This window comes from Geospiza fortis, unplaced genomic scaffold, assembly GCF_000277835.1.
Source record: "Geospiza fortis unplaced genomic scaffold, GeoFor_1.0 scaffold516, whole genome shotgun sequence".
In the NCBI taxonomy this organism is placed as follows: domain Eukaryota; kingdom Metazoa; phylum Chordata; class Aves; order Passeriformes; family Thraupidae; genus Geospiza; species Geospiza fortis.
The window spans coordinates 40,264-67,877 of NW_005054721.1; the positions used below are offsets into that span (position 1 = coordinate 40,264).

A 27,614-nucleotide genomic window follows, 5' to 3' on the forward strand; every position below is an offset into this window, starting at 1 on the left:
TTCCTGCTCTTACTCTTCAGTTATTGTTGTGCAAAGATGACTCTAATGCTATCCAGGATTTTCAGCCAGTGGTTTTCTTTCACTACAATCTGATTACAGCTTTTAACTGTAGCTATAGGTGTTATAATTCCTATAATGATGATATTAAGTGTTGTCATACTTTTTGGTAACCAATATAAAGGAATATTAGTTGGGAATGAGATAGATATGAGTGATATATGTCACCTCCCTAAAAACGTGAGCATGGTGCTCTGTAGGCCACCAGAAAATGCAAGTGTTCAGGAGTTTTTCTGCTGCATAATCATTTCTCTTGGGAGTCTGCTTTTGGGGTAATGACCGAATTTCCTTTCTTACTTCTTAAAAAAGGTGGGCCACTATGCAAGTCTTGCTTTCCTGGCCTTGAGCTATTGTTTCCAGAACTTTGGTGGTGTGAGGAACCAGACATTAACTGTAGTCATGCTTGGCAAATAAACAGTCTGACAAAAATATGCCTATCACTTCCTGTAAATCCTGACTTGGTTTCAGCCCATGAAGCTTAGCTAATCAGTTTAACCTCTAGGAGAGTCACACTAACCCAACAACTATCTGCTGTTTACCATAGTTTTGCTTTTAGCATGTTTTATTGCAATGATCTGATATAATGAATCTGCTCAGATTGTGTGAGATAGGTAAGTATTGGTATCTCCATTTTAACAATGGATTAGCCATGGCATGGAGTTCTCTGTCACTAACAAGCAATGTCCCTGTAGCCATCAGGAACAGAGACTGGGAGAGGGCTTCCCATGAACAACTGCAGGCTTTCAAATGTAGGATGTGTTCTCTTCTGTAGTTGTCTACTTGTATTCAGAGATTTTGAATCCTTTGAATTCTCCACTTCTGGTGTAGCTTTGATAGCTTTTCTGATGAGTTTGTTCTTTCGCAGGTGACGTAACAAAATTTGGCCGTGGGGATTCTGCCTCCCCTGCTCCTGCTACCACGCTCGCTCAGTCACAGCAGAACCAGACTCAGACTCACCATACAACTCAGCAGCCATTCCTCAATCCGACCCTGCCCCCAGGGTACAGCTACACTGGGTTACCTTATTATGCTGGTGTGCCTGGTGTTCCGAGTGCATTCCAATATGGGCCAACCATGTTTGTAAGTGTGATAGCCTAAACTGTAACCCTCCCTGTGTGCCTCTCTGGTTTTTGCTCTCTTCAGCCCAAACCTTCTACATCTTAGAGTCACAGGATGGTTTGGGTTGAAAGGGACCTTAAAGATCATGTAGTTCCAATGCCTCTGTCATGAAAAGGGACACCTTTCACTAGACCAGGTTTCTCCAAGCCCCGTCCAACCTGGCCTTGAACACTTCCAGGGATGGGGCAGCAACAACTTCTCTGGGCAACCTGTGCTGGTGTCTCACCACCCTCACTGGAAAAAACATCTTCCTTATGTCCAATCTAAATCTACCCTCTTTCACTTTAAAACCATTCTCCCATGTCCTGTCACTACAGATCCTGGTAAAAAATGTTTCTGTGTCTTTCTTATAAGCTCCCTTTAAGTACTGAAAGGCCACAATAAGGTATTCCTGGAGCCTTCTCTTCTTCAGGCTTAACAGCCCTAACTCTCTGAGACCTTCTTCAAAGGAGAGGTGCTCCAGTCTTCTGATCATTTTCATGGTCCTCCTCTAGACCTCTTCTAACAGGTCTTTCTTGTACTGGGGGCCCCAGAACTGGATATGGTACTCCAGGTGGGGTCTCATGGCAGCAGAATAGTCATCTTTCACAGTCTGTAAGGGATCTCCAAAAACATGCAAGCATGAGAAAATAGCTGCAGTCTCTTCCTCAAGAAAATGGTAAATTTAAAAGGCCAGAGTTCATAGATTCCTGTGCAGGTTACTATAAATAGCAGACAGATGCAGCTCTTGGACTTGGTGTTCCTGAAAGCCTGTAGCACCCTCCAGATAGTCAAAGGGAGATCCAAAGCTGTCAGAGAGCCGAGAATGCCTAAGAAATCCTTTTGAGGATGGAGGAGACTGGATTAATTCAGAGAGCAGGGAGTCTCAGGAGGGAAAATGTTATTTGGGAAGAGGGATGCTCCAAGCAGAAGGGTAGATGACTCTATTTTAGGACCCTGTATGACTGTGTCTTATGAAACAGACTTGGACAGGAGTTGGTGTTTCATTTGATTATGTGGGTGACAATTTGCTGTTTACAGTCAGTGTATGAAAGAGATTCAACAAGGCCAAGTGCTGGGTCCTGCACTTGGTCACACCAACCCCCTGCAGTGCTACAGGCTGGGGCAGAGTGGCTGGAAAGTGGCCCAGCAGAAAAGGACCTAGGGGTGCTGGTCAACAGCCAGCTGAACTGATGCTGTTGAGTCAGGGATGGAATGAAAGACTCCAGTCTTCATAAGGTGAATCAGAAGGCCCATTTAATGAAAGTAGCGGGTCCTTTTATAATGCGACTCACTGAGGTGAGACTTGATTGGTCTCAAAGTAAAAATCTCTCACACTATTGGTGAACTATGAATACCACACTCTGGAGAACCATATCTATAAACAACGGTTACAGAAAGAGAGATAATAATTGTTTTAATTATTTTCTCTAAGTTTCTCACAGCTTCCCAGGAAAATCCTGGGACAGCTATGTCTCTTTCTGTTCAGAGGATATGTGATTACCACACTGAACATGTGCCAGTGTGTGCCCAGGTGGCCAAGAAGGCCAATGGCATTTTGGCCTGTATCAGCAATAGTGTGGCCAGCAGGACCAGGGCAGTGATCATTCCCCTGTACTGGGCACTGGTGAGGCCACACCTCGAATCCTGTGTTGAATTCTTGGCTCATCACTGCAAGAAAGATATTGAGGTGGTGGAGTGTGTCCAGAGAAGGGCAACAGAGCTGGGGAAGGGTCTAGAGACTAAGTCCTATGAGGAGCTGCTGAGGGAGTTGGGGATGTTTAGCCTGGAGGAAAGGAGGCTCAGGGCAGACCTTCTCACTCTCTATAATTCCCTGACAGGAGAGTGCAGCTAGGTGGGGGTCAGGCTCTGCTCCCAGGGAACAAGGGTCAGAACAAGAGGAAATAGCCTCAAGCTGTGCCAGAGGAGGTTCAGGTTGGACATCAGGAAGAATTTCTTCACAGAAAGGGTGATTAAGCATTTGAATGGATTGCCCAGGGAGGTGGTGGAGTCATCATCCCTGGAAGTGTTCAAGAAATTATTGGACGCGGCACTTAGTGCCATAGTTTAGCTGACAAGGTGGTGTTCAGTTGAAGGTTAGACTTGATCTTAGCGGTCTTTTCCAACCTTAATGATTCTATTATTCTAAAGAAATACACAGCCTGTTTTGAGAGAGGGCTGTGATGTAATTGGGGGGCAGCTCTGGCAGAAAACTTGGAGCTTGCATAAAGCCACTACAGCAATTTACTTCTGGAAGCATGAATGCCATGTCCCATGTCAGCCCAGTGCTCCCAATTCCAGACTGAATTTCCCACAAGGTGAAGATGCCTTCTCCACTAGATAGCAGAGGGACCTTGTGTTTTGTGTGCCATTCTCTGGTTAACAGTCTTTTGTTTCCTTCCTTTGTCCAGGTACCTCCAGCATCTGCTAAACAGCATGGAGTCAACCTGAACACCACGTCGACTCCTTTTCAGCAAGGGAGTGGCTATGGGCAGCATGGCTATGGGGCAGGTATGCTTACCACTGTGCTTTTCACATGCACATCTGCAGAGCTGTTTGCTCACTGTAACACCTTGTCTTGTACACACTGGCAGGCTATGATGACTTAACACAGGGAACAGCAGCTGGAGATTACAGCAAAGGAGGCTACAGTGGGTCATCTCAAGCACAAAACAAATCTGCTGGCACTGGACCTGGGAAAGGTAACATGAAACATGAGGTTGCTCGAGTGGGATTTAGTAGGGCCAACTCCCAGTGCTGTGCAGTCAACACAGCAGCTAGCTCTAAACAGGGTCACGATCCAAGCTGTTTGTCCATCTCACATATACAAAATGCTTTTTTAATGGCCCAAGTGTTCCTTCTAAACATCATGGCTGAACTTTGCATAAGGATTTGTGTGGGTGATGTGCAGCTTTGTCCACAATTATACATGGGAGAAATGGTAAGCTGTTTCCTCTGTTGAAGTTTTCTTTGCTGAAGAATATAGTGATCCTGCAACAGTGCTGTGTTTCTGAAGCCTAAGCAGTTGGATGCTGTTGCTGAAATTGTCCTCTGCCAAATGAAGACTAAATTGGATTTCTTGGTAGTCACTTGAGGTAGCCGTGTGTTAGGGTTGAACAGGGCAATTCACACATCTCTGGGCTGTTTGGCTTCTGTCTGTACACCCTGTAAGTCACCACTTTCTTTTGTGCCTGAAAATGTTTCCTTTGCGACTGTAAAGGCTGAAGAATTTATATAGCTCATATGAAAGCTTTATTCTGCTCATGCTGGTTAGACCTGAGAAGTGTATATTTAGCTGCTTAGCACTAACTAGTTCATCCTTGGACTTCAGAAAGTACCAAGCATTTGCTGTGCGTTTGAAATGCTGTCTTCAGCCAAGAGCTGATCATGCTCTCGCTCTCATCTGTAGAGGAGCAATCCAAAAAGGAGCAATGTCCTCGGAAGGGAACAACCATAAAGCAGTGCACACTCTCTGAGCCCAGTCCTCTGATTCACTGGCCAAAGGAACAGCTAGTTTTATTCTGAGCCAAGTGAAATGATTAGAGACAGTCTTTATAAGACTGAATAAGTGACTGGTTTGAAAATCACCTTGCTGGTGAGTGTTCCTGAGCCTGATATGGCACCAGACTGTCTAGATGGAAGGCAGCCTGAATCAGTGATATTAATTTTCTCTGGGCAGAGGAACATTGCAGACCTCACCCTTCTGCAGGATGTAAAAGGACAAGGGTTCAAATGTGTAGCAGATGCTGAATCTCATTGCTCAGTGCAATCCTAGGGGAAAGCTGTCTTTTTGTGAGCTCAAATGAGTGTTAGATGCAGCAAACTGCTGCCTGGTGAAGTGCATTTGAATCCAAGTGGTAACCACTGGGTTGTGAATGTGGGTGATTTATTCCAGTTGACTGTTTTCCTGCTTTGCAGTGGGAATGAGGAACCAAGCCATTTCTTCTGTTCCCATGTGCAGCGCTGTGGGTCTGACAGCATGGAGAACCCCACCGGGTGGGCCAGCAGCAGGGTGTGGGGTGCAGTGGTTGCAGACAAAGGTGCATCCACTGAGGCTGTCAGAAGTGCTGGGAGCAAAGCATGGGGTTCATGCTAGGTGATGGTTGACTTTCCCATTGTTGGTGGCTGTTTTTTGTTTTCCAGGTGTTTCTGTGACCTCAAGTAACACGGGTGTGCCTGATATCAGTGGCTCAGTCTATAACAAGACTCAGGTGAGCAATGCTGGACTCTCCTCCCCTGTGCTCTTGAGGCCTGACCGATGGATCCCCTTGTGGAGGAGGCTGGGGTCATTCCCAAGCCACTTGGTTCTCAGGGTCAACAGGCTGTGGCATTTCTTATGCTGGCTGTTTGCTACTGGAGAGGAGTCTCACTGTCCCACTGCTCCTGATGGCAGCTGTTGGCATAGGTGTGGGCACTCTACACTGCCCATGCTGCCCCACATGTGCTGTGTCCTGGTTGCAAATGAAGTGTGATGGCACTAATGTTTTTGGTCAAAATATCCCTCAAAGCAAGTGAGTCAAGAGGCTGGGTTGAGCTTTGGTCAGGGGGAAAAAAATCTTATTGCAAGTGGTTCTTCTGCTTTTGTAATTTCAGCCTGAGACCCCATAATGTGTGAAGGACTGATTTTAGGCAGCTGCTGCCATCCCATGTCCCACTGAATAAAAAGAGGTCAGGGAAAAAAGGAGCATAGTAGCTGTGGAAATAAAAATGAAATGTTGGAGTCATTAGTTCAGAAGAATGGATGAGAAAAGGAGCTGAAGCTCATCTGCTGAAGTGCTTGCAGGTGTAACTTGGCTTGCTCTGTGGGGGTTGATGAAAGTTTCAGGTGATGTGTGTTTGGGCCACTCTTGTTCTTGTTTGGTCACCATGGGGCTGCTCACACCAGTCTCTGATGCTGTCCCCCTCGCCTCCTGTGCAGACATTTGACAAACAGGGATTCCATGCTGGCACACCACCTTCTTTTAGCCTACCCTCTGCTCTCGGATCAACTGGGCTGAACCATGGTGCTGCCCCAGGTTATGCTCCAGCCCCGTTTCTCCATATCCTCCCTGCACATCAGCAGCCTCATTCCCAGATGCTGCATCACCACCTTCAGCAAGATGGGCAGGTGAGTCAGCCCCTTCATCATCTTTAGTGTGCCTGAGGGCAGATTCCTAGCAAGGTCTTGGGGTTTTTTGCTTCCTTCTGGTTTTTGCTTTGCTCATTGGGAAAGGGCCTTGACAGCAATTTTAGACTGACAGACTCAATACTGTTGGCCAGCTTGGGGAGGGAATCTCATGATGTTCAACTAGGGGAAATGCCAAGTCCTGCCCCTGGGGAGAAACAACCCCATGCACCAGTATATGCTGGGGGCCAAAGCAGCTTGGCAGAATAGGCCCTGGGCATCCTGGTGGACACCAAGTTAACCATGAGCCAGCACTATGCCCTTGCTGCAAAGGCATTCTGGGCTGCATTAGCAGGAGTGCTGCCAGAAGGTTAAGGGAGGTGATCCTTCCCCTCTGCTCAGCACTGGTGAGTCCCATGTCCAGTTCTGAGCTCCCCAGTACAAGACAAACATGGATGTATTGGAGAGTCCAACAAAGGGCCACAAGGATGACGAAAGGACTGGGTCATCTCTTATCCATAAAGGCTGAGAGAGCTGGGACTGTTCCTCCTGGAGAGGAGAAGGCTCAAGGGAGGTCTCATCAATATATGTGTATATATATATATATATATATAAGTACCTGAAGAGAAGGTGCAAAGAAGATGGAGCCAGGCTCTTTTCAGTGGTTCCCAGTGACAGGACCAGAGGCAATGGGTACAGGCTTGTCATGGTTTGACCCTGGCACAATGCCAGTGCCCCCATGAAAATACCTTCTCCCTGGTGTCTGCTGTGAGATGTGACCAGGAATAAGCAAAGCAGGCTTCTACTTAGGAATAGAGAAAAAGTTTATTACCTAAACTACAAGTAAAAAGACACATACACACACAGAAAATGAAAACCTCACAAAAACATTTCCTCCTCCCCCCACCACATTTCCAATACATCTATCTCCCAAATTCCAACTCTCAGTCCATCATCAAAACCTTCAGACAATCAATCAATCCTCAGTTCATCAAGAGGAGTCCTTCTTGTGCCATGGTGACCTCTTCCTTTTCATGTCCAGTGCTCTCACCACTGAACACGGACCAGATCTGCCTCTAGGGTCATCTTTTAAGGATGCTTTGTCCCATTCCAAAAAGGGCACAGTCTCTCCTTTTCGGGACATCTGTCTCCCCCAAATTTTTTCGCCCCCTGGGGCCAAGGGGCACCAACACCGAACCCTCTTGGCCGAGGCACCGCCTCCCCCTGGACGCAGTCTCTGTATCACAAGGAAGCATGGTTCTGTCCATGGCTGTACAAAAAGAGTCCAGCAACAAGCTACTCCATCATCTCTTTCCACCTAAAACTCTTCTCTACTCTTCCAGCATCACTCACTGCTCAGACTTTCATCACTTGCCCATTTCCTCTTTATCCTCCACTCCATCTCCCCTCCAGGAAAGGTCAATGCTCTGCAAGGTTTTCATTGTCCAAAAAGGGGTTAAAAGCTCCTACAAGCGGCCAGGCTCCTTCTCGCTGCACCCGCCGTGCTATCAAATTTGGCACCAGCACAGACACCAGCCTGCTCTCTTCTCCTGGGGGGGGCTGCCTGATGTCTCTCTGTGCCCCTCCACCCTTCCATCCTCAGGGCCCTCAACCCCCTCTCTGTCCAAGGCCCAGCTCACCTCACGGCGGCATGGCTTTTCCCCTCCCCTGCCCAGCCGGCAACAGTTGGGACTAGGGAGAGAACCGAACACTTTCCCGCCGGAAATCAAAAGGGCTTCTCCCGCGAGAGCTCTGCTTTTAACCCCTGTGTTCTCAGAGGCGTATCCAATGCCCCAGTGGCCAAACCAGGTGCCAATATTAAAATCTGAACACCTATTGGTGGCCACAGCATCCCAGAAAACCTACTTCCGGTCAAACCACGTCAGGGCTGAAACACAGGAGGTTCCTTCTGAACATCAGGAAACATTTTTTTTATTGGGATGGTTACCAAGCACTGGCACAGGTTGCCCAGGGAGGTTATGGAGTCTCCATCCTTGGAGCTGTCTGGACATAGGTCTGAACAACCCTGCTTGAGCAGAAGGATTGGGCAAGAAACCTTGAGAGGTCCCTGCCAGCCTCAGCCAGGCTGTGATTCTGTGAAGAGGCCATCCTGATGTGGGGCATGGAGAGATGGGCTGTGAGGTGTGAAGCCCAGGCAAGTGTTGATGTCCCCTGGCTGTGGCAGAAGAGCAAGATGTGAACACTTGTACTGTAATACTAGCAGGGAAATCATCCCCTTGCAGGTTGCATGTTGATTCCAATTTCTGATTTGGTTTTACCAGCCCATGTGTTTCCTTACTCTAAATGTTCCCCAAAAAAACATTCTGCCTTGGAATCAAGAAACAGGAAATTACTTCTGTTTCTTAATGTGTGTCATCTTTGGCTGGTGTACTGCTTCTGTTCACCTTGGGAGAGTTCCTTTGTTGTCCCTAGTCCTGCTCCTCTTCTTCCTTGTCATTAAACCTGAGTGGGAGGTAGTGGGATGGTGTGGTCCTTGCTCTTCTGTTTGGTTTCTCTGTGACTGTCCTGGATTGCAGGATGTAGAGATGTTGCAGAGCAGAAACAGATCCGTCCGGGGGGGGGAGCATCACTGTGTTGGTGGAAGCTCCTCTGCTGATGTATGGACAGGCTTGTCTTCCTAGTAGTGTTGGTGCTCATGTCTCCTTTCTTTCTAGGGTGGATCTGGCCAACGCAATCAACCCAGCACCATGCAGCAAAAGTCTCAGGCTACCAAAACCTATGGTACTTCTCCATACTGGACAAACTAAATCCAAAACTGGGGAGGGGGGAGAGAATGAAAGGAGAGGAGGCAAAAAAAAGAGAAAAATAAAAAGCTGACCCCCATTCCTAGAATTATTAGGAGAAATTACTGCTCAGCCAAACATCTGTGGGGGAGAACTGCAGCCAGGCAGCCATTCTCAGTGTGACTTGCCTGCTTCCTCTTGAAGTTGCTGTTGTATGTAATATATTTATATATGTATTTGTAAATGCAATAGAGGCTAAATGTGGTTTTCTGCATCTTGCAGCCTGTTTTCTGTTTTATTTTCTTTGTAGGGAGACTTATTATGAATTTCCCATCTGCATCAGATCATCCTTCCTTGGTTTTTTTAAGCTTTATAACTGTCAAAAGACAAACTGTGCCTTTTTTTTTTTTTTTTGAGCTGGAGCCCATTTATTTAATGCAGTTCTAAATTCAGGCAAATAAGACCTGCTTCCCCCCCCCCCAAAAAAAAAAAAAAAATCAAGATGTGTCCTGTTTATTTGATTTCTGCCCTCAGCCCCCAATATAGCTGTTATTGAAAGAGATAAAAAAGGGGCTGGGGGAAGGGAAAAACAGTTTTGTGGGTCCTTCCTCTTTCTTTCATCTCCTCATTCCTTCCTGCTGTGGAAGATGAACTCTTGTGGGCAGTTTGTTCACTGTGGCCCTGAGCTGCACTCTCACCTTTTTATTTTCCACTTTTTTTAATAATAAAGGCCTTTTTTTGTTTGTGGGGTTTTGTTTTTATTTTTTTTTTTGGGGGGGGTGGTTGTGTGTTTTGGTATTGGGTTGAGGTTTTTTTGTTTCTCTAGCAAGAGACTTTGGATGGCTCAGTGGGTCCTGCAACTTCCTTTCTATCATTAGAGGCAAAAACTATGTAGCGGTTTCTTAAATTAAAGTATAAGCTGTGTCTTGTACCTCTTTTTGCCTTGAGCCACCCTGCCCAGAAAAGACACAGCTACTTGATGGAAACTTCACCTGTCCCTCCCCACTTTTTTCTAAAACAATACCCTGGAGGCAACTCCTGGTCTTTCTTGTCCTACACCAGTGCAGTGAATGTTTTAGGAGTTTTATTTCTTTTTAACTCTCCCTCCAACCAATAATTTTTTGAGTGTATCACTAGTGTTTGCATTTTCAAAGGCCTCAAGCAGTTTTGCTTTTACAGCCTGTCCCTTTCTACTTCCTCCTGCTGGGAAGGTAAGAGCAAGAGATGGGTATGCTGGGGATGCTGAATACTGTATCAAAGGTGAGCACACCTTGGTACTGAAAGCTCATAGGCAGCTGCATTGGGTTGGGATCTTGGGCAGCACCCTGACTTCTGCCACAAGCATCATGTTCTGCATTTGCTGTGCTCTGTCTGAGGCCCTGTGGAACAGCTGGGAATGTTAAGGAGGGAGCACAGCAACACTATCCTTCCTTGCTTTGCCCATGAAGTCCAGGGCCTCCATCAGGAGGAACATCTGTGGTGAGGTTCAATAAAGCTAAGTGCTCGGTCCTGCACTGGGAATACAACAATCTGTTTCTGCAGGCTGGAGACTTACTGCCTCCCTTCCCTCCCCTGGCAAGCCTAAACAGGATGTTTTCCCCTTATCGTCAGCTCCAACAGGGCTCTTCTGCAGGAATTTTCTCTTTAAGTCTCTGTTCCACAGTGATGGTAGAACCAAGGTTGCTCTGCTGTACTTGGCCATCAAGGAAATGGAGAAAAAAAAACCCCAACCACTGCACAAGGGGCAGCCAGATTTGTGATTTGTCCAGTGCAGGGCAGCGTGGAGTGTTTGTCCTGGTTTTGGTACAACACCTGCTAGATCAAGAAGCTACTGTCAGCTCAAGGCAGGCAGGAGCTACAAGCAGGCCTGATCCCAGTCAGAAGGCCCAGACAGCACCGTCTCATTCCCCAGTGTGGAGACTCCTCTAGGAAGTCAGCTCTGCAATGCCATAACCACTCCTCCAGCATGGCTGTGAAGCAGAAACATTCAGGCCCCAAACACATTTGACTCAGCTGTTGCTGTGCTGCAAACAATGTTGTATAGCAAATACAACACCTGTACACATGTCCTGCTAATTTCAGCACTGCAAAAACAGATACTTCTCCACTCTTGAGCCTGGAGGGAACAGCATGGGCCAGGCAGGGCAAGCACCCTGAAGGGGTGGTTGGCAGTGATTACCTCAATTCCTCTGCCGATTTTCTGCATGAGGTCAAAGCACCTTGCCCCAGAAAACTGGCCACCAGCAGCACCCCAACCCCATGCCAGCACCACCATTATTCCAAGTCCTTGCATCCTGTTGCAGTCATATGATACCATTAACAGTCTTCTCCCTGGTCTCCTCTTTGCTGACTTAAGATGAATAAATAAATATAACAGCAAAGCTCATGGCTTTTTGCCAAAGTGCTTCTCCAAATCAGTTTGTTCTTTAAGGTATAGACAGCTGTCAAACAGCAGCTTTAGTTTTCCAATAACCTTGTAGATTATTTATGTTCATGTATAGGTATTGATACTGGAGCACCACTGAATTTGTGAACAGCTGTTATTCAAAGCTTTAAGTAACCCATGCAAATAAACTAACTCAATTAACAGGGAAGTAACAGTACTGGCATATTTTCATTTCACATTTTTATTAATAGATGTGCAGAAAAGACAAAACATAACTACTGAAGAGGAAGACAACACAAAAATGCATCAGTTAATTGTTTCTGGTAAATTATAGTGAAGAAAAAAAGGAAACCATCTGGGATTTCAGCTAAGAAAACTACTAAGAAATGTAGTGTACCCTGCTGGTTTCAGAATTGTTGAAAACTGTATTTGAAAGGGCAGGTAGTTGCTAATGTAAACACTAATATTGGCTGAGATGAGAAAAAGGTTAAGAAAAAACCAGAATACAAAGATCAGGTAAACATTTTTCCACAATTTCTTAAATAGGTAAAAAAGCTCAAAGAAAAAAAAAAACCAAAACAAACCCAAAACCCAAACATAATACCCTAATTTCAGTTTATATCTCAAAAAAATGAAACCAGCAAGTCAACAAGCAATGACACTGAACAGGACAGTGGGGAAGAGAAATTAGTTTGGTTATGGTCAGAGCTCTCAAAATAGATTGCTTTCTGTCTTTAAAAGGGTTAACATGAGATAATGCATCTTACAACACCAAGCTTGAAAATACAACTCACTGGAGAGCATACAGTAAACAGTGAAGACAGTCAAAAATACAAGGGAAATCCTGAAAGCTGCAGTATCATTTCAAACCAACTCAGCACAGCCAGTGTTGCCATACTCTGTTCCTTCATGCCCCCAACAGCCCCTCAAAGCTGGAGGCTGATGTTCCTGGCCCAGTGTGGCCTTGAGACCAGCCTTGCATCGAGTGCCAGAGGCCCATTTGCCAACACCGGCATCACTCTCCCAGGGCTGGTGTGAAGCTGGGAGCTGAGGCGGGGGGGCCTGCTGCTGGCTCCAAAAAGCACCAGGGGCTGTTAGTCCTTGATGGAAGGACGACCTGAAGGAGCCCTTGTGGGACACTTGAGGAGGGTTCCAGCTGCCTCCCCAGGTAAAAAGCAAGCAGGAGAGCAGACCATCACAGAACACACTGGGGACAAGGTATTACCACTTGGGCTGCCTTCATTCTGCTGAGGACACACTAGCACAAGCTGGGGCAGAGGGACAGGGACTGTCCTTGCTGCAGCAAATCCCAGCCAAGCAACATTCTGATAACTTCAAACAGAGCCCCACAGGCCTTCCTGCCCTCCCCAAGGGCTGCCTTCCCCTCCTCTCCCTCCAGGCAATACACTTTAAACTTGCTCACTCTCATCTTGCTCCTTGCTTCCCACCAAGCTGATCACAGAACAAAGTTTACTCCCACCAAAGTACCTCTTGAGAGACTGCAGCTGGTGATGTATCATTAAAACCACCAAGCTATACAAAATGCCTGAGCCTGCAGTTCTTATCAGGGTGACTGCCTCTTGTGAGAACAGAGGGTCTCGCCCAAGCAGGGCCAGAACCCCTGATCTGCTCCTGGGGCTGCCAGGGCTCATCACAGAAGGGCAGGGCTGGCTGCCAATCCATGTGAAAGGTGAATTCAGGGCACTGCACTACAGCTGAACAAGAGCACACTGCAATGGGGTGAGGGTGCTGAGGGCCCTAAGCTCTGCCAAGGGCTCCCAAAATCATACAGGAGGCTGAGCTCAGGGCACCAGCTGAAGCATACTCCTAAATAGGCTGTCAAACCCTGATTGCTGGCTTTCTTTTTCAGCCTGAAAGCACTGTGTACCCTTCTCTTTGTGGGGCTGCACACATCCACCTGTGCCCCAGCCAGCCAGGAGAGAGCCCAGCACTCATCCATCTCTCTGCCCTATGTCCCAGAAGCCACTGCAGGCACAGGAACAGCCTGGCTGCCCCAGGGAGCTTTATCTTCTGCCAACCCCACAGAGCTACAGCAGAGCTGCATTTACCAGCAGGTGACCTACATAAGCAACAGAAAGAAGGCTCAGGCCAGCACTGGACTTGGGCTGCAGGAAGCAAGGGCTACTAGCAAGCACTGGAGAAGGAGACTCTCCCACTGCCAAAAAGAAGTTCAGGATGAATGCTGGCCCACTGGGCAGTGGGATACACTTCTGTTTTCCTCCCTCAGTAGAGGGGCAGCTGACAGCAGATCCCAGAAGAATGGCTAAATGAAACTTTTTCAACCCAAACCTAGTCTGAAAAAAAATAATGCAACCCAGGGCTCAGTTGTACAGATGTGAAGCGTTAAGTGTTTATTTTAGGGTTCATATCACAAGCCTTTTTCAGAGACAAAGCTGATTGTGCCCTCTGGGGATCCAGGGGCCAGCTATTTCCTAATTTGATCTGGCTAAACAGATTCCTGTACCTTTCAGTAACATCCCATCAAGCTCAACACATAGTAGCTTTATACTTTCCACCCCACACCTTATAAAGGAAAAGCCACCACCACAAGGCTAAACAAATGTACACACGCTATTATTATAAATGGAGCAGCTAAACCCTGGCAATTTACTTTGTGTGGATTTTTTTCTTCACAGTAAATGCAGTACTTGAGCTCCTGAAAATTTGTCTTCCAGTGGGTTTGTTCCAGCTTTAAATACATTAAACATCTCAATGCAAGACTGTATTTAATTCAAGAATCTAAACACAAGCAAACCTGTTTCACTGTGAGCATTTTGTAGAAGTGAAAAAGGGAATTTCTTTTAAAAAAAGAAATCATAATACAGTGATGAAAGGGTTAAGAATGCAAGAATTCAGACATTCTGTGGAGGGTCTCTAAGAGGTCCATAAAAAAGGAGCAAACAGATCCATACAACAGGAGACAGCAGGAGACAGTTTTTTTTAGCAGTACAGGGGCATAGAGGGAGCAGGTCACGACTCCTCATTGCCAGAATCATCATCATCATAACAGTCGGCATCTTCTTCCTCCTCGTCTTCGTCATCAATGTCATCATCATACAAGTCGTCATAAAGCAAATCTGAACTGTTGTCATTGGAAGGCACTTTAGTTTTGATGCAGTACTCTGCCAGTGTAGTGGGGACCTTCACGCCATCCTTCTCTGCCTCAGCTTTGGTAGCCAAAACCTGTTTCCTGTGGGGAGGAGGACACAGCAACATGAGCAAGGCCATGTACTGGCAGCAGTGTGGCTCAACTCCCCACCTCCCAACCACCCCCTGCCCAGCCCTCCTGGCAAAGAGCTAATGTTTGGCTGAAGCACCACAAGCATCACTAGAAACAGATTTAGTTCCTGCAGCCCCAGGCTTGGGAGCACTCCAAGGGTGTTTGCAGCACACACACTCTCAGCAACATATGAAATCAATTATTCTACAGGACTCTGTATTAGAGATCTGCCAGAACTCAAAGCAAATTCCATTACAATTTTTACAGAAGGGATAGTCACAGATTTCCTAAGATGACTTAGGAAATGACATCCAGAGATGCTATCCACAGCCACTCTCTACCACTGATGACTCTACCCCAACATGCTCAAAACTCTAATTCCCACAAGCATTTGTCAGCTCTGAGCTCCCACTGGAGGATAAGAGCATGTGGCTGCACTCTGAGATGCAGCTGTAACCCCAACACTGACCAAGGATAGCAGGAAACAAGTGTTTCCCTTTGCTCCAGGATGGGCTCTGGTTGGTGCCTCTCAGCAGTACTTGAGCTGCGAACTGTTGCTGCCTCCCAGCAGGGAGAGGAGCAGATGGCAGCCTGTTCCTTTACTCCCACCCATGTGCTCAGTCTACCATACTCTGTTTATGGAGTACATCCAGCTGAAGCCAATGCAGCTGGAGGGGACTAAAATAACCTCCTAGCAAGGCTCTTTGCACAGCCCAGGACAGTGACTGACTGCCCTGCGTAGCTCCAACCAGGGGTATGTCCAGCTAGCAGTCAAGGTATATCTGGTCTTGCCCCAGGCAAGCATGACAGCAGTCCCACTGCAGTATGGGCTGCCCATTTCCACTCCACAGGAATCTTGGCTCAAGTTTACATCATCTCCCTACAGCACCTGATGAACCATGAATTTCTCAGAAAAGGGCAGTCAAGACTAAACAGCACTTCCAGCTAATCAAACCCAGCTGGGCAAGCACTTGCCAAATCCTACTGATATTCCTTCAAATTGGAGGGACAAGATTATTATTCATGAGTGAATTAAGCACAGAACTAGTAGCATGAAGGCAGTTTGAATCACATCTCAAGCAATGCAAGCAGTCCTCAAAGGTACACAGGGACTTAGACTAGAATTTACTAGCAGCTAATAGGTTTTGCAGAGTATCGTGCCAGATTAGTCTGAAAAAGAACAATACAAAGACACAAGTTTGCACCATTTCTGTCCAGAAGAATGAACTTGGAATAAAGCTGTAAAATTCATTTTGAAAGGAACAACCACAGTGAGAAGCTGGTTTCAGCAAATTCTGAAATCAGCCTATTTCATAGGATTCAAAGCAGGAGGCCAGTAGCACAGCATCACACAGAGCAAAGTTTACCTTATGATTTCAGCATACTCCTTGTCTTTTCCTTTACTGTCCCTCCATTTCCTGAACATGACTGATGCATCCACGTTGGCAGGAGAGAATGTGTTGGGCTCATTAAGCAAAGAGATTACACTCAGTAAGATAGTCCTGAAACAGGTAATCACAACAGCAAAGTCAGAGCTAACACATTCACGGATTCTGGATGCTGACAACTTCTTTAGGTGATGCATCAGAAACATGTTTAAAGTCAAAACTTATGAATAATTAAGGATATCTAAGTGTAGTGGGTTGATGTTGGTTGGATGCCAGGCACCCACCAAAGCTGCTCTCACTCCCCTCTGCAACTGTACAAGGGAGAGAAAATGTAATGAAGGGTTCATGGGTTGAGATAAAGGCAGGGAGAGATCACTCACCAAATACCATCACGGGTGAAACAGACTTGAATTGGGGATATTAATTGAATTTATTACTAACAAAATGAGGATAATGAGAAGTAAAATAAGACCTTAAAAAAACACCTTCCCTCCATCCCACCCTCCTTCCCAGCTCTACCTCCTCCCCACTGTACAAGGGAGAGAAAATGTAATGAAGGGTTCATGGGTTGAGATAAAGGCAGGGAGAGATCACTCACCAAATACCATCACGGGTGAAACAGACTTGAATTGGGGATATTAATTGAATTTATTACTAACAAAATGAGGATAATGAGAAGTAAAATAAGACCTTAAAAAAACACCTTCCCTCCATCCCACCCTCCTTCCCAGCTCTACCTCCTCCCCCCAGCAGCACAGGGAGATGGGAATGGGGGTTATGGTCAGTTCACCCATTGTTTCTGCCACTGCTCAGGGACAGGAGTCCCTCCCACAGGAGACAGTCCTCTACAAACTTCTCCAACATGAGTCCATCCCACAGACAGTTCTCCAGCTCCAGTGTGGGTCCCTTTCCATGGGGTGCAGTCATTCAGGCACTGCTTGCTCCAGTGTGGCTCCCCCATGGGATCACAAGTCCTACCAGGAAACCTGCTCCAACATGGGCTCCTCTCTCTCCACGGGTTTGCAGGTCCCTACCAGTGACCTGCTCCAGCACAGGCCTCCCACAGGTTCACAGCTCCCTCCGCTCCAGCATGGGGTCCTCCATGGTGGAGGGGGACAGCTGCTTCATCATGGTCTTCACCATGGGTTGCAGGGGATTCTTGGCTCTGGTGCCTGGAGCACCTCCTGCCCCCCTTCTCCACTGACCTTGGTGTCTGTAGAGCTGTTCCTCTGACGTTCTCACCCCGCTCTGGCTGCAATTACAACTGCGTAGTCACTTTTTTTTCTTTCTTCTTAAATATGTTATCACAGAGGCGTTACCATCATTCCTGATTGGCCCAGCTTTGGCCAGCAGTGGGTCCATCCTGGAGCCGGCTGGTGTTGGCTCTGCTGGACATGGGGGAAGCTTCTGGCAGCTTCTCACAGAAGCCATCCCTGTAGCCCCCCTGCTGTCAAAACCTGGCCATGCAAACCCAATACACTAAGGACTGCCACTGGGGTTTTGCCTTTTTTTTTTTCTGTTTTCTATATTCTTCACACATATATTTGTAGCTGTGTAGTCTATTGTATTAGTGACTAGATTTCCCAGTACTTTTCTATGGCCTTTCCCTAGGCAGAAAGACAAATTCCAGAGCTCCAAGCCCCGGGATGTACAAGGCCCCAATGCTATCTTGGTTCTTTCTGGGAACCAAGGCCAAGAACAACTCTTCGAGATACATTTCATGGACAAAGTACAACTAGTGCTGAAGGAGGGACTCATGAGAAGGGGCTTAACCTGGGGGGAAATTGCATCACCACTTGTCCTCCTAATTGGTGCTTTTTATCAATTATGCTAATTTCCTATAAAAATGTACTCACCCCTGTGGGGGGGTGGGCTTTTGTGGACATCTTTCCATAACTGCCTCTGGAAGCCTTCAAATAAAGATCCCCCTTTATATTACCTCCTTACTAAAATTATCTCGAGTTTCATTTCCAGGTTGGGAAAAAGGCAACAGGACAATAGCTGAAGTAAGAGCAAATACTTATGAACTTCAGACCTTGGTGATCAGCATAGGGAAGATGACACAATACAAACCTCAAAGACCTAATCTGATGACAGACTATCATGTCTGTACACATTTTTGACAGGGCAGCAGGTAAAGCTTGCATCAGACCAGAATTCAGTTTATCCATACCACCCATAGATAGTGCTGGGTTGGAAACCTGCTTAGCGAGCCTGTTCTTCATGACATTCAGCCTCACAGCAGAAAGCCAGGCTCTTTGCTTATCCTGACTGATACAACCCAAGGCCATCAGATGAGGCTGCATTGCCTTCCCTACCCCACAGTGTATTAAGAGGTTGGAGCTGTGGCCAGGTGTCCCTTCTCCTCAGCCTGTGTGCCAAGACTGCTGTAGCAGTACTTGAAAAATATCTGCACTGTCTTCCTCTTGCTGTACTCAACACTCAGGCAAACCGACAAGGGCCCAGCAAGATTGAATTGCTGGTACTCAGCAAAGCCAGCATGAGCCAGTCACGTAACCCCTGGCAGACAGACAGCCTTCCTGGATTTCTAGCAGCAGCCCAGAGCTAGCCAGCTGCCCTGCTCTGCTGGCATTTATCAGGGACAAACACCACCTCCCTCTGCTGGCCAGACCCTTTTGCATTTCCTACAGCTCTTTGCACTTCAGAGATTCAGCCCTTTGTTCCTCACACGGTGTCACAACCAGCACAAAACTCAACAGCAAATCCCATCAGGCAGCTCTACACACCTGGCCACCTGGCTGTAGCTACCACTGCAATAGCTTCCTGCGTCTGAGGTGGTCCTGCTTTGAACAGCTTTTAATTTAAATGGAAGGGAAGAACAAGAGACAAGGAAATAAGTCTTGAAATACAGCAGTACATAGCAACTGCTTTGCACAACATGATTAAAGGAGACTACACCCCCAACTGTACTTGAATTGATTTAGAGGCATATTCAGAGCAATGCATGCTGAGCATATCTACAAGCATATTGTTATAAATGACAATATAGTATTAGCTTTCACATTTGTGTATTAGCTTTTGCATATTATTATTAATCACAAAGATTTTGATATGGTACAATTTATATTTCCTTTTAACTGCTTTTTGGTATAGTATAATCTGTCAGTTTAAGTATGCACCATATAGCTTATATAAATAGTAGTGTGATAAATATATTATATCTTAGACTGTAGCATAATATTAAAATAGAGACTATGTGATGTTAAAATGCTTTTTCACATAACTAACTCAGAGAATGGTGTAAGATAATTAGGTGGTTCCCCACATTTTGTGGACTATCTTATCTGAAGGATAAGATAACAGGGACAAAAACCAGAACACCAAGAGAAGAATTTATCGACTCTTTGTTATCAAGGCATGTAAAAACAGCAAGATGGAATCACAAGAAGAAATAAAATATATTATTTAATCTACAAGATGGCATGAAGACAAATCAAAGGTTAAAACCAAGCAAAAGAATTCCTGGAACATCTTAACTCCCAGGAATGTTTGAATAATGTATAAACTCTCATGAATATGCATGTACCCCCTGTCATGTAACAATATAGAAAAACATTGTTTTAAGCTGAAAGTATGGGGTTTTTTTGCCAATCGCCAAAAACATGCCAGTGCTGGATATTTGTCCCTTTTTATCCCTTATTAATCTTTTAAAAATCTCAAAGAGTAAGCTCAGTTTTTCACAGAATAATTTATCTGGGATACAATTCCAGGAAACATTTGGCCATTTGGATGAAGACTTTATAGGAAGGTTTTGAAACTAAACACTTACATCCGGCCAGACTGTTCAGCATAGCTATCAGGAGAGTCATATATAATTTACTCTCCAAATAATGTAATTCAGTAGGAAATAGAACAGCAGCTATGGAAAAAGCTGTCTGGTCAGACTGGAATGTTGAGCAGAAAATAAACCATCTTTTACTTCAACTCAAGAATTCACTTAAAAGCCTTTGAATTATCAGCAATCAGGCTGCAAAGCCAGCATGTCAGCTTCAGCATCATTACTGTAAAGCAAGCAAAATATCGAGAAAGCCAAGGACAGGAATTCACATCTGGATTTAGCACCCACTCTACCACAATCTATGTACTGTCTATTAGAGGTGAGACACTGTGCACTTTTCATTTCTGACCAGCACATTAGATCAGCTCCATCACTGCTCATATCCTTAAGAGCTGGCCATTCTCCTTAACTCAAACCCTGCTGCTGTGGGTAAGCAAGGTGAACAAGGTATAGTAACAGGAAGGGATCCCAGAACAGGGGATCTGACAGGACAGAAACCACAGAAAAGTTCCACCATGTGTGACTGAAAACATCCTTAGCATCACATGCAAACTGCACCAGACTGGATACAGACTGACCCTCTCCAGTATAGTTATGGATCTGTTTCTCCCTTAGGTGAGGTTCTAGCATGTTGTTTCATGCGAGTTGTTTGCATGAAGAGTGGGTATTTAAAGCCCACCTTTGCTTTCTTATATCCCCCACCCCATTCTGGGGAACAGTCTGCTCATCAGCTGGCATATCTCTTTGGTTTGTGTTTACAGTGCTGTTGTCTTCAGAGTGAGTGCCTGTCCTGGTTTAGGAATGGTATTCCCCAATTTATTACTCCCACTAAAAAGACCATGACCTGCAGTTGGCTGCCTCCCCCCTTCGATGGGAGGCACAAAAGATCACAGGATGAGATAAAAACAATTTACTGGAAACAGCAACGACATTAGAAAACAACAATAACAGCAACAATATAAATAACAAAAGTGTACAAAAGGGAGAGTGATCCACATGCAAAAATGCTCACCATGAATCCTGGGGAACAATGAAGAAATGGTGGGCAGGTTTCCCCCTCCTGCCACACCACAGTTTTCTCCACTGGAAGTCCCATTCTTCTTAGAAGCCAAAAAATATCCTAACCCCACACTGGCAATGATGTGAGGTGGTATAAAATAATCTCCTAGCCCTGCCCACACAGGTCCAGGCTTCACCCCCTCATGGCTACTGCAAAAAAATTAACTCTGTCCTGGCTGGAACCAGGACAGTTCCTCTACACGCCTTTATCAGCAGAGAGAAGCCAGTAGAGGATCAAGGAATCAGAACTGTTAACTGCATTTTTTTCTCTCCATGTATGAACAAAAGTATCAGACTTAGACTGTACTGAAAGTTTTGTTACATCTGAACAGTTTCTGCAAACAGCTCAATGCACTAAAGCAGCCAGAAAAAGCCAACAAAATGTTGCCACATTATATCACAGTACAAGCTGGCTTGTACTGGGCAATAATTTGGCTACCCAGCCAGCTCCATAAAACCAGTCTCTGGGTTGAAAGACAGGAACCTCAACCAATTACATTCCATCCTAAGCTGCAGGCATATCACTGGTCCAGGATCTGGGGGGCATAAAAGATCAGACCAATGGCTGTCTAGACCCAGGAGTTTTGAACTCCCTGTAAAAGAAAGCTCTGAACAATAAAACACAGTTTGCTGATGACCCACCGGTGTTGTGTCGAGTGTCTGTCTCTGCCCCTACGTTAAAAACAAAAATGGGTATCCTCAGAAAACAAAGCAATAGTAAGATGAGGCATCACATGCCAGCACAAGATACAGATATACCGACATCTTGAATATTGTGCTGAATTCTGGCCTGTGCACCTTAAAAGACAGAGTGAGGCCAGGCTAGATGGAGAAAGGTAACTAAAATTTATCAAAGAGCCTCAACCCCACAGCCCTGCAACCACTTCCTCAGCTTTATGGGACATAAGAAAAGCAATGCATTCTGCCATACAGATCACAACTGCATTCCTTCACCTCTTGATGGAAGTTTGCTATATTTACTTATGCCAGCCTCATCTAGCTCCAAGTGATGGGAAAGTCCATATTGACTGTGTTTAGAAAAAATTAATGACCATGCTTGAAACCATTAGGTGGACAGATGCACAAGTGCTCTCAAAGTTGAAGAATTACATTCCTCACTCCAGACACTTCAACCACAGTCATCTGTAGTAAGCGGATTTACAAAATTCAGCAGCTGACGAGAAGCCCTAGGTTACACAGGCAGTAGGCTAACAGTGAAGGACAAGTTTTATTTCTGCTTGCTGATACAGCGGAGGAATGTTTTCTCTCCAAATATCACTGTTAAGATGAACATGTTCCAAGAGTAAGCACCAAAAACTGCACCATGGTAAGGGAGAGCAGAAATCAGAGAACTATTACCATAAGAAGTTTCATGTCAATATTTAGGGTTGTATATTGTGAAATACTCAAAATGTGCGGGCATTTTAAGCAACTAATGCCCAAAGCTGTTTTCTAACTATAAGTTGAAGCTTGTCACCTAGTCTTAACCATATCAGATGTTTGAAAAAAACAGTTTAATAGCCATCTGAGAAGAGGGACAGGTGAATGTAGCTTAGCAATATAACAAATTAAGATAGTATTTAAGCCTATTTTTCTTTTTAATAAATCTGAACTAGAATGTGTATTTGTTACAGATGGATTGGATAACCTTTACCTCAAGCTCTAAGGATCAGATTCCCAACCCTTCATGACTTCATGCAGCTAAGATACACAATTTCTCTTGGGCCCTTTTAACCTTCAAGTAGCATGCTCTAGGAGGAACATCAGTTGTTATAATTTGCTGACTGCTACAATTCCTAGTCTCCTGCTATGTTAGCTCTAGCTCAGCACTTTGCAATGTGTGTTACAATCATATTTCAAGGGTCAAGAATCCATTGAATCCCCTTTGTTAGATCTTTGCTTTGATACAGGCTCCTTTCAAATGAATTTTGTGAAGCCAAGTTAGATGAAAGCTGAGTTAAACTGTCAGACAATATTTTTCAAATCACTATATTCCCTCAGGTGTCCTGAGATCCTTACTGGATTTACCAGTAAATAACAGATTTCAAGTCGAGGAACCAGCACCTAATAAGTCTGAGAGCGAGAATAGTTCTCATATGATAAAAATCCAGAGGCAATTATTTTAACCTTATTTGGATAATAAATCAGTTTAAAATGTTAGAACAGGAAGTACCTTTGTTGAAGATTGCATGCAAGATGTTTTCCATTACCATCTGTATGGCTGATTACCTTGTCAAGTGAGCAGTTTGCCTTATCTCTCTCTTTGAATGACCACATTCACACCTTCCTCGGGAGGGGACCTCCGCTGATAACAGACTATTGAATATCGGTGCATGACTGATAAGAACTATAACATCCCATTGTGAGATGCTCCGCCCAGAGGGAGGAGCCAAGCACTGCTACCCCATATACTCTGAGATTCTGAAATTGCAGTTCAGTTTTGTTCTCCACGAGATTCCCCAGAGGAACAGCAGCTACCTTTTCCTCCTGGATCTTCAGAGGAAGACTACATCCTTCTCTACAGATTCCCCTTGCTCCAACAGAATCACGCCTGATACTTCAGAGGACTGCAGCCACATTTTCAATCGGACTACCACGCTCCCCAACCTTTGCCTGAGGGCCCCTTAATTTAAAATTATTGCAATTCGGAGGGGTGGGGAGGGTTTACATTCTCCATTTCAGGGGAGGCTCCTGCCTTCCTTAGCAGACTCCTGTCTTCCCAAACCAAGACAACCTTAGAGTTTTTTCACTACATCACTTCCTACTCCAGCTGCACAGGTAAACTGCTACTTGATATGAGTTTTATCAATTCCTTATTGGCAGTGTCTTGTAATAAGAATGAAATTGAGCTGGTGTTTAAAAAGAAAAAAAAACAGGACAGGTCAGCCCCAAATGCCTCTAATACTTAGTGATCCTTTGGGTCTTTTTGTCAGGAAGAAAGCTACCTGGCTAGCCACTGATGATATCCCACTGCAGGACAGGAGACAGACAAATACTGTAAGGCAAACAGCAGGCAGGATTATGAACAAAATTACTCCTACAAGGCACAAATACAAAAAAATATTATTTTCCACTAGTGGTATCTTGGAAGAGTTTGAAAACCCTAACTATAGGATAACAATGACCAGGGAAGGGCAGAAAATTTGAAATCAGTTGCTTTGGGAGCATGAAAGCCTGCAAACAGGACAGAATTCTCTACATTGTCAGTCCATCATCAGGACACTTCAGCATCAGCACTTTAGACAACTTGATAAGTCTGGTTTGCACCCAGTTAAGGACCTAAAGCTCCTAAAGTCTTGAATTCTGTTCCAAAACTTTCCCTATCAGCCCAGTATGTTCAGACAGACTGGTATGTCTGGTTCCCACTTGATTCAAGCCCAAAGCCCCACAAAACCTTAAATTCCCTCCCAAACCTCTCCCACCATAGCCCTTAGGTCTTGTAGAGATGGCAGGTCTTTGAGGTCACCACTGCACAACATATTCACAGTTACCTGACATTTTGGGTAGGGTTCCACCTCTCGGAGGGCAGCTCTCCACTTTGCGGGTCATCTACAGGTGGGTGAAGAATTGAAATACATACATCCCCATTCTGCAAGATAGAAACAAAAGTTGAGAATAGCCTGCTTTGAGGCAGAGATTTGATGACACAACCAGGCCAGCTAACCCAAATGGAGCAAAGGGATATTCCATACCATATGGTGACACGTTGGTGTTCGTGTGTCTGAGACTTAACACACAACAGACCTCCTTTGGTCATCAGCCAAACAGCGTGTTTTATTGTTTGGGGCTTGCTTTTAAAGGCAATTCAAAACTCCCGGTTCTTAAACAGCCATTGGTCTAATCCCCATGCCTCCCACACTCTGAAACAGTCAAATGCTTGTATTTTAGGAGAGTTGTTATTGGTTGAGACCTCTGTCAGTCAGCCTAGAGACAGGTTTATGGAACTGGGCTGGGTTTCTTATTTGTAAATGGATTAAGTTCAGTACAAGTCAGATTGTACTGCAACATCTCACCCTTTTGTCTTTACTAAAACTGTAACTTGCTCTCTGTCATCTATTTGCAACGGTCCCTTGCAATCAGGGTGACAGAAAACAGCATGGTTTTAATTTTCATAAATTATATATTAGTGAAGCTGTAGCATTTTGATTCAGAGTCTGTAGGCAAGAATTCAGGTTAGCATGTTACAGGCCTAAAGTTTAGGTTACAAATAATAATTTATCTTTAAAAATGTCCTGGATTGCCAAACAAATTGTATTCTATTTGCCATCTGTATGGCAGATGTCTTCTGTTAAGTGGGCAGTTTTCCTTATCTCTTCCACAACCAATCCTCCGTCTGGGGAGACATCTGCTGATAATAGGCTATTCAATGTCACTGCATGACTGATAAGAACTATAGCATCCCATTGTGAGATGCTCAGCTCAGAGGGAGGAGCCAAGCATTCTACCCAGATATAATCTGGAGATTCTGGAACACCAGCATGGCCTTTTCCACTGGATTTCCCAGAGAAACAGCTGCCTCTTCTTCCACTGGATCTTCAGAGGAAGACTACACCTTTCTACAGGATTACTGCTTCAACAGAACCACACCTGACACTCCAGGAGGACTGCAGCCACAATTCCAATTGCACTGCTACCAACACCCTGACCAACAGGGTGTCAGGTTGTGTTCTGACTCTGTCACTGTTGTTTTAGTTTACTGGATTGTTTATTTTATGTTTTTATTTTCTTCCCTAATAAAGAACTGTTATTCCTGCTCCCATATTTTTGCCTGAGAGCCCCTTAATTTAAAATTTATAATGATTCGGAGGGAGGGGGTTTACACTTTTCCATTTCAGGGGAGGCTCCTGCCTTCCTTAGCAGACACCTGTCTTTCCAAACCAAGACAAAAAAGAACAAACTACTTAAGTCTTAACTATTAAAGAAAAGTCTAACTAGTAGAAAAAACAATTTGTAAACAGAAAAACAGTTTGTAAACTTGAAAAATTATTTTTAAACAAAGTTGTAAGTTATATCTTAACTCTAATCTGAAATTAAAAACTTTCAAACATTCAACTTTAAAACTGTAAGAAAAAAGCAAACTTAACAGATAAACCAATTTGTAAGCAAATAGAGTCTCTATATGAACTGTTATTTCAGTAGTCTCAGATTTCTATGAGATAGTTATTAACTGTTCTGGTTTCACAGTTCTGTGATATCTGTTGACAGGACATTGGGTTGATGCTGTGGTTCCAAGCAGGATGTAGTTCAGGCTGGATACATCAAGTAGGTGTCTAGCATGTCCCAGAGTCCATGGAAATGTATTTATCATAGGATTATTGTACTGTTATATGATTGATTGAAAGACATTATATTACCTTAGACTTAGAGAGGGCGTGTACATTCACTCCAACCTTTCCACCCCCCTTTTTTTCTTTGTATTAATGATTAAAATTAGGATCAGAACATGGACTTTGAACAGTATTAATAAGGTACTATTACCTAGAGGGTTGCTGAGAGGTCTCTTTTTCACTATGAGGACTTGAAAGAACCCCTTCTGGTCAAGGCTTTCTCGTTTATCTCAAGGGGAAAAGGGTTTAGTTTTTGTAAAGTTTGTATACTAATATATTTTTTTACCAGCCAGGTTCATGGCTTGATCAGGCCATGACTTGGTTGGGAGAGATTTTCTGTATTTTATATTTTAAAAACAAGCTTGTATTAATATCTAATGCAAGAAATTTTTAACATAAACAACTTATGAATAATTAAAGAAATATAGGTATTTAAATGTTCTAGTTACTATGGTAAAAGTGCAAGTAATACACCTTTCTTATTTTTGTTAGAGGTTAGAAATTTGTTATTGATTTAACAGGTGACTTTCAGTTTTTTTAAATGATGACAGGTGGCAAATTCTCAGTTAAAAAAATGTGCAGCTTAAATTTGCTTATGATGTTAGTAAATTAATGTTCTATGTATGCTTTAGTGGACCTAGAATGTTAGGATGAGGATATTCTTTGAATCTTCCAGGTCGATTTAGAAACAATGCAAGCAGAAACTAGGAGTACACCAAGACTTGTTAACATACATCCTAGGATCTCTTTGAGACACAGTAGCCCATACCTGAGACAGAAATGTAATATTTTCTTAATAACTTTAGCAGAATCAGCTATCACAGGCTTATCAATTTTGGTTTTAGCAAATGCAAAAAACAATAATAAATATTGTACTATGAGTTCTAGGGCATATTTAGTAAACTGTTGTGTGATTTTGTAACACTTGTGTGACAACCCTTCAATATTTTTACCCTTAGCACATGTTATTAGTTTATTAGAGTTTGTGGAATATGAGAACTTCTCTATAGTTGAAATATCAGAAGGCAGGGTGGCTGTGAAGTTTCGTTGAGGTTTAAGGGGTATGAACTTGGTCTTTGCTTTTTCACTGTCCATATGTAGGGAGGTGCTGGTTTCCCACTGGACTTGATAGTGGCTCGCTCTTAGCTGCTGTAAAACGGCTGTGCCATGTGGTCAGCACCATCTTTTCAGGATGGCTTGATTGCTATTACTCCTATGGCACCACACACCTACACGCTTCTTTCCACTGCTTTTTGCTGGGTGGGCTCCCTGCAGGGACTTTTCCCACGCTCTGCTTCTTGATTTGGTGTCTGCAGCTCTTCTCAGATTCGTCCTTGGAGGCACAGTTGGGGGCGGGGCCATGCCCACTGGCGGCGTGGCTGTGTTCTCCGAAGGTTGGCTCTTGGGCGGG

At 44.6% G+C, this 27,614-nt stretch overlaps 2 protein-coding genes across 2 annotated transcripts in view; one reads left to right on the forward strand and one right to left on the reverse strand.

Moving 5' to 3' along the window:
- LOC102036338 (ubiquitin-associated protein 2-like) overlaps nt 1–13,376 on the forward strand; it is a 19,086-nt gene extending 5,710 nt beyond the window's left edge. The window contains exons 4-10 of the mRNA XM_014311282.2: nt 923–1,137; nt 3,567–3,666; nt 3,750–3,857; nt 5,299–5,366; nt 6,074–6,262; nt 8,935–9,001; nt 13,260–13,376. Of these exons, the coding sequence (XP_014166757.2) occupies nt 923–1,137; nt 3,567–3,666; nt 3,750–3,857; nt 5,299–5,366; nt 6,074–6,262; nt 8,935–9,001; nt 13,260–13,264 (752 nt within the window). The 3' untranslated portion in view covers nt 13,265–13,376. The remainder of the gene's footprint in view (nt 1–922; nt 1,138–3,566; nt 3,667–3,749; nt 3,858–5,298; nt 5,367–6,073; nt 6,263–8,934; nt 9,002–13,259) is intronic.
- Nucleotides 13,377–14,353: 977 nt separating this feature from the next.
- LOC102036509 (ubiquitin-conjugating enzyme E2 R2-like) overlaps nt 14,354–27,614 on the reverse strand; it is a 55,888-nt gene continuing 42,627 nt past the window's right edge. The window contains exons 3-5 of the mRNA XM_031065261.1: nt 24,368–24,465; nt 15,998–16,132; nt 14,354–14,600 (exon numbers count right to left, since the gene is read on the reverse strand). Coding sequence (XP_030921121.1) covers nt 14,381–14,600; nt 15,998–16,132; nt 24,368–24,465 — 453 coding nt within the window. The 3' untranslated portion in view covers nt 14,354–14,380. The remainder of the gene's footprint in view (nt 14,601–15,997; nt 16,133–24,367; nt 24,466–27,614) is intronic.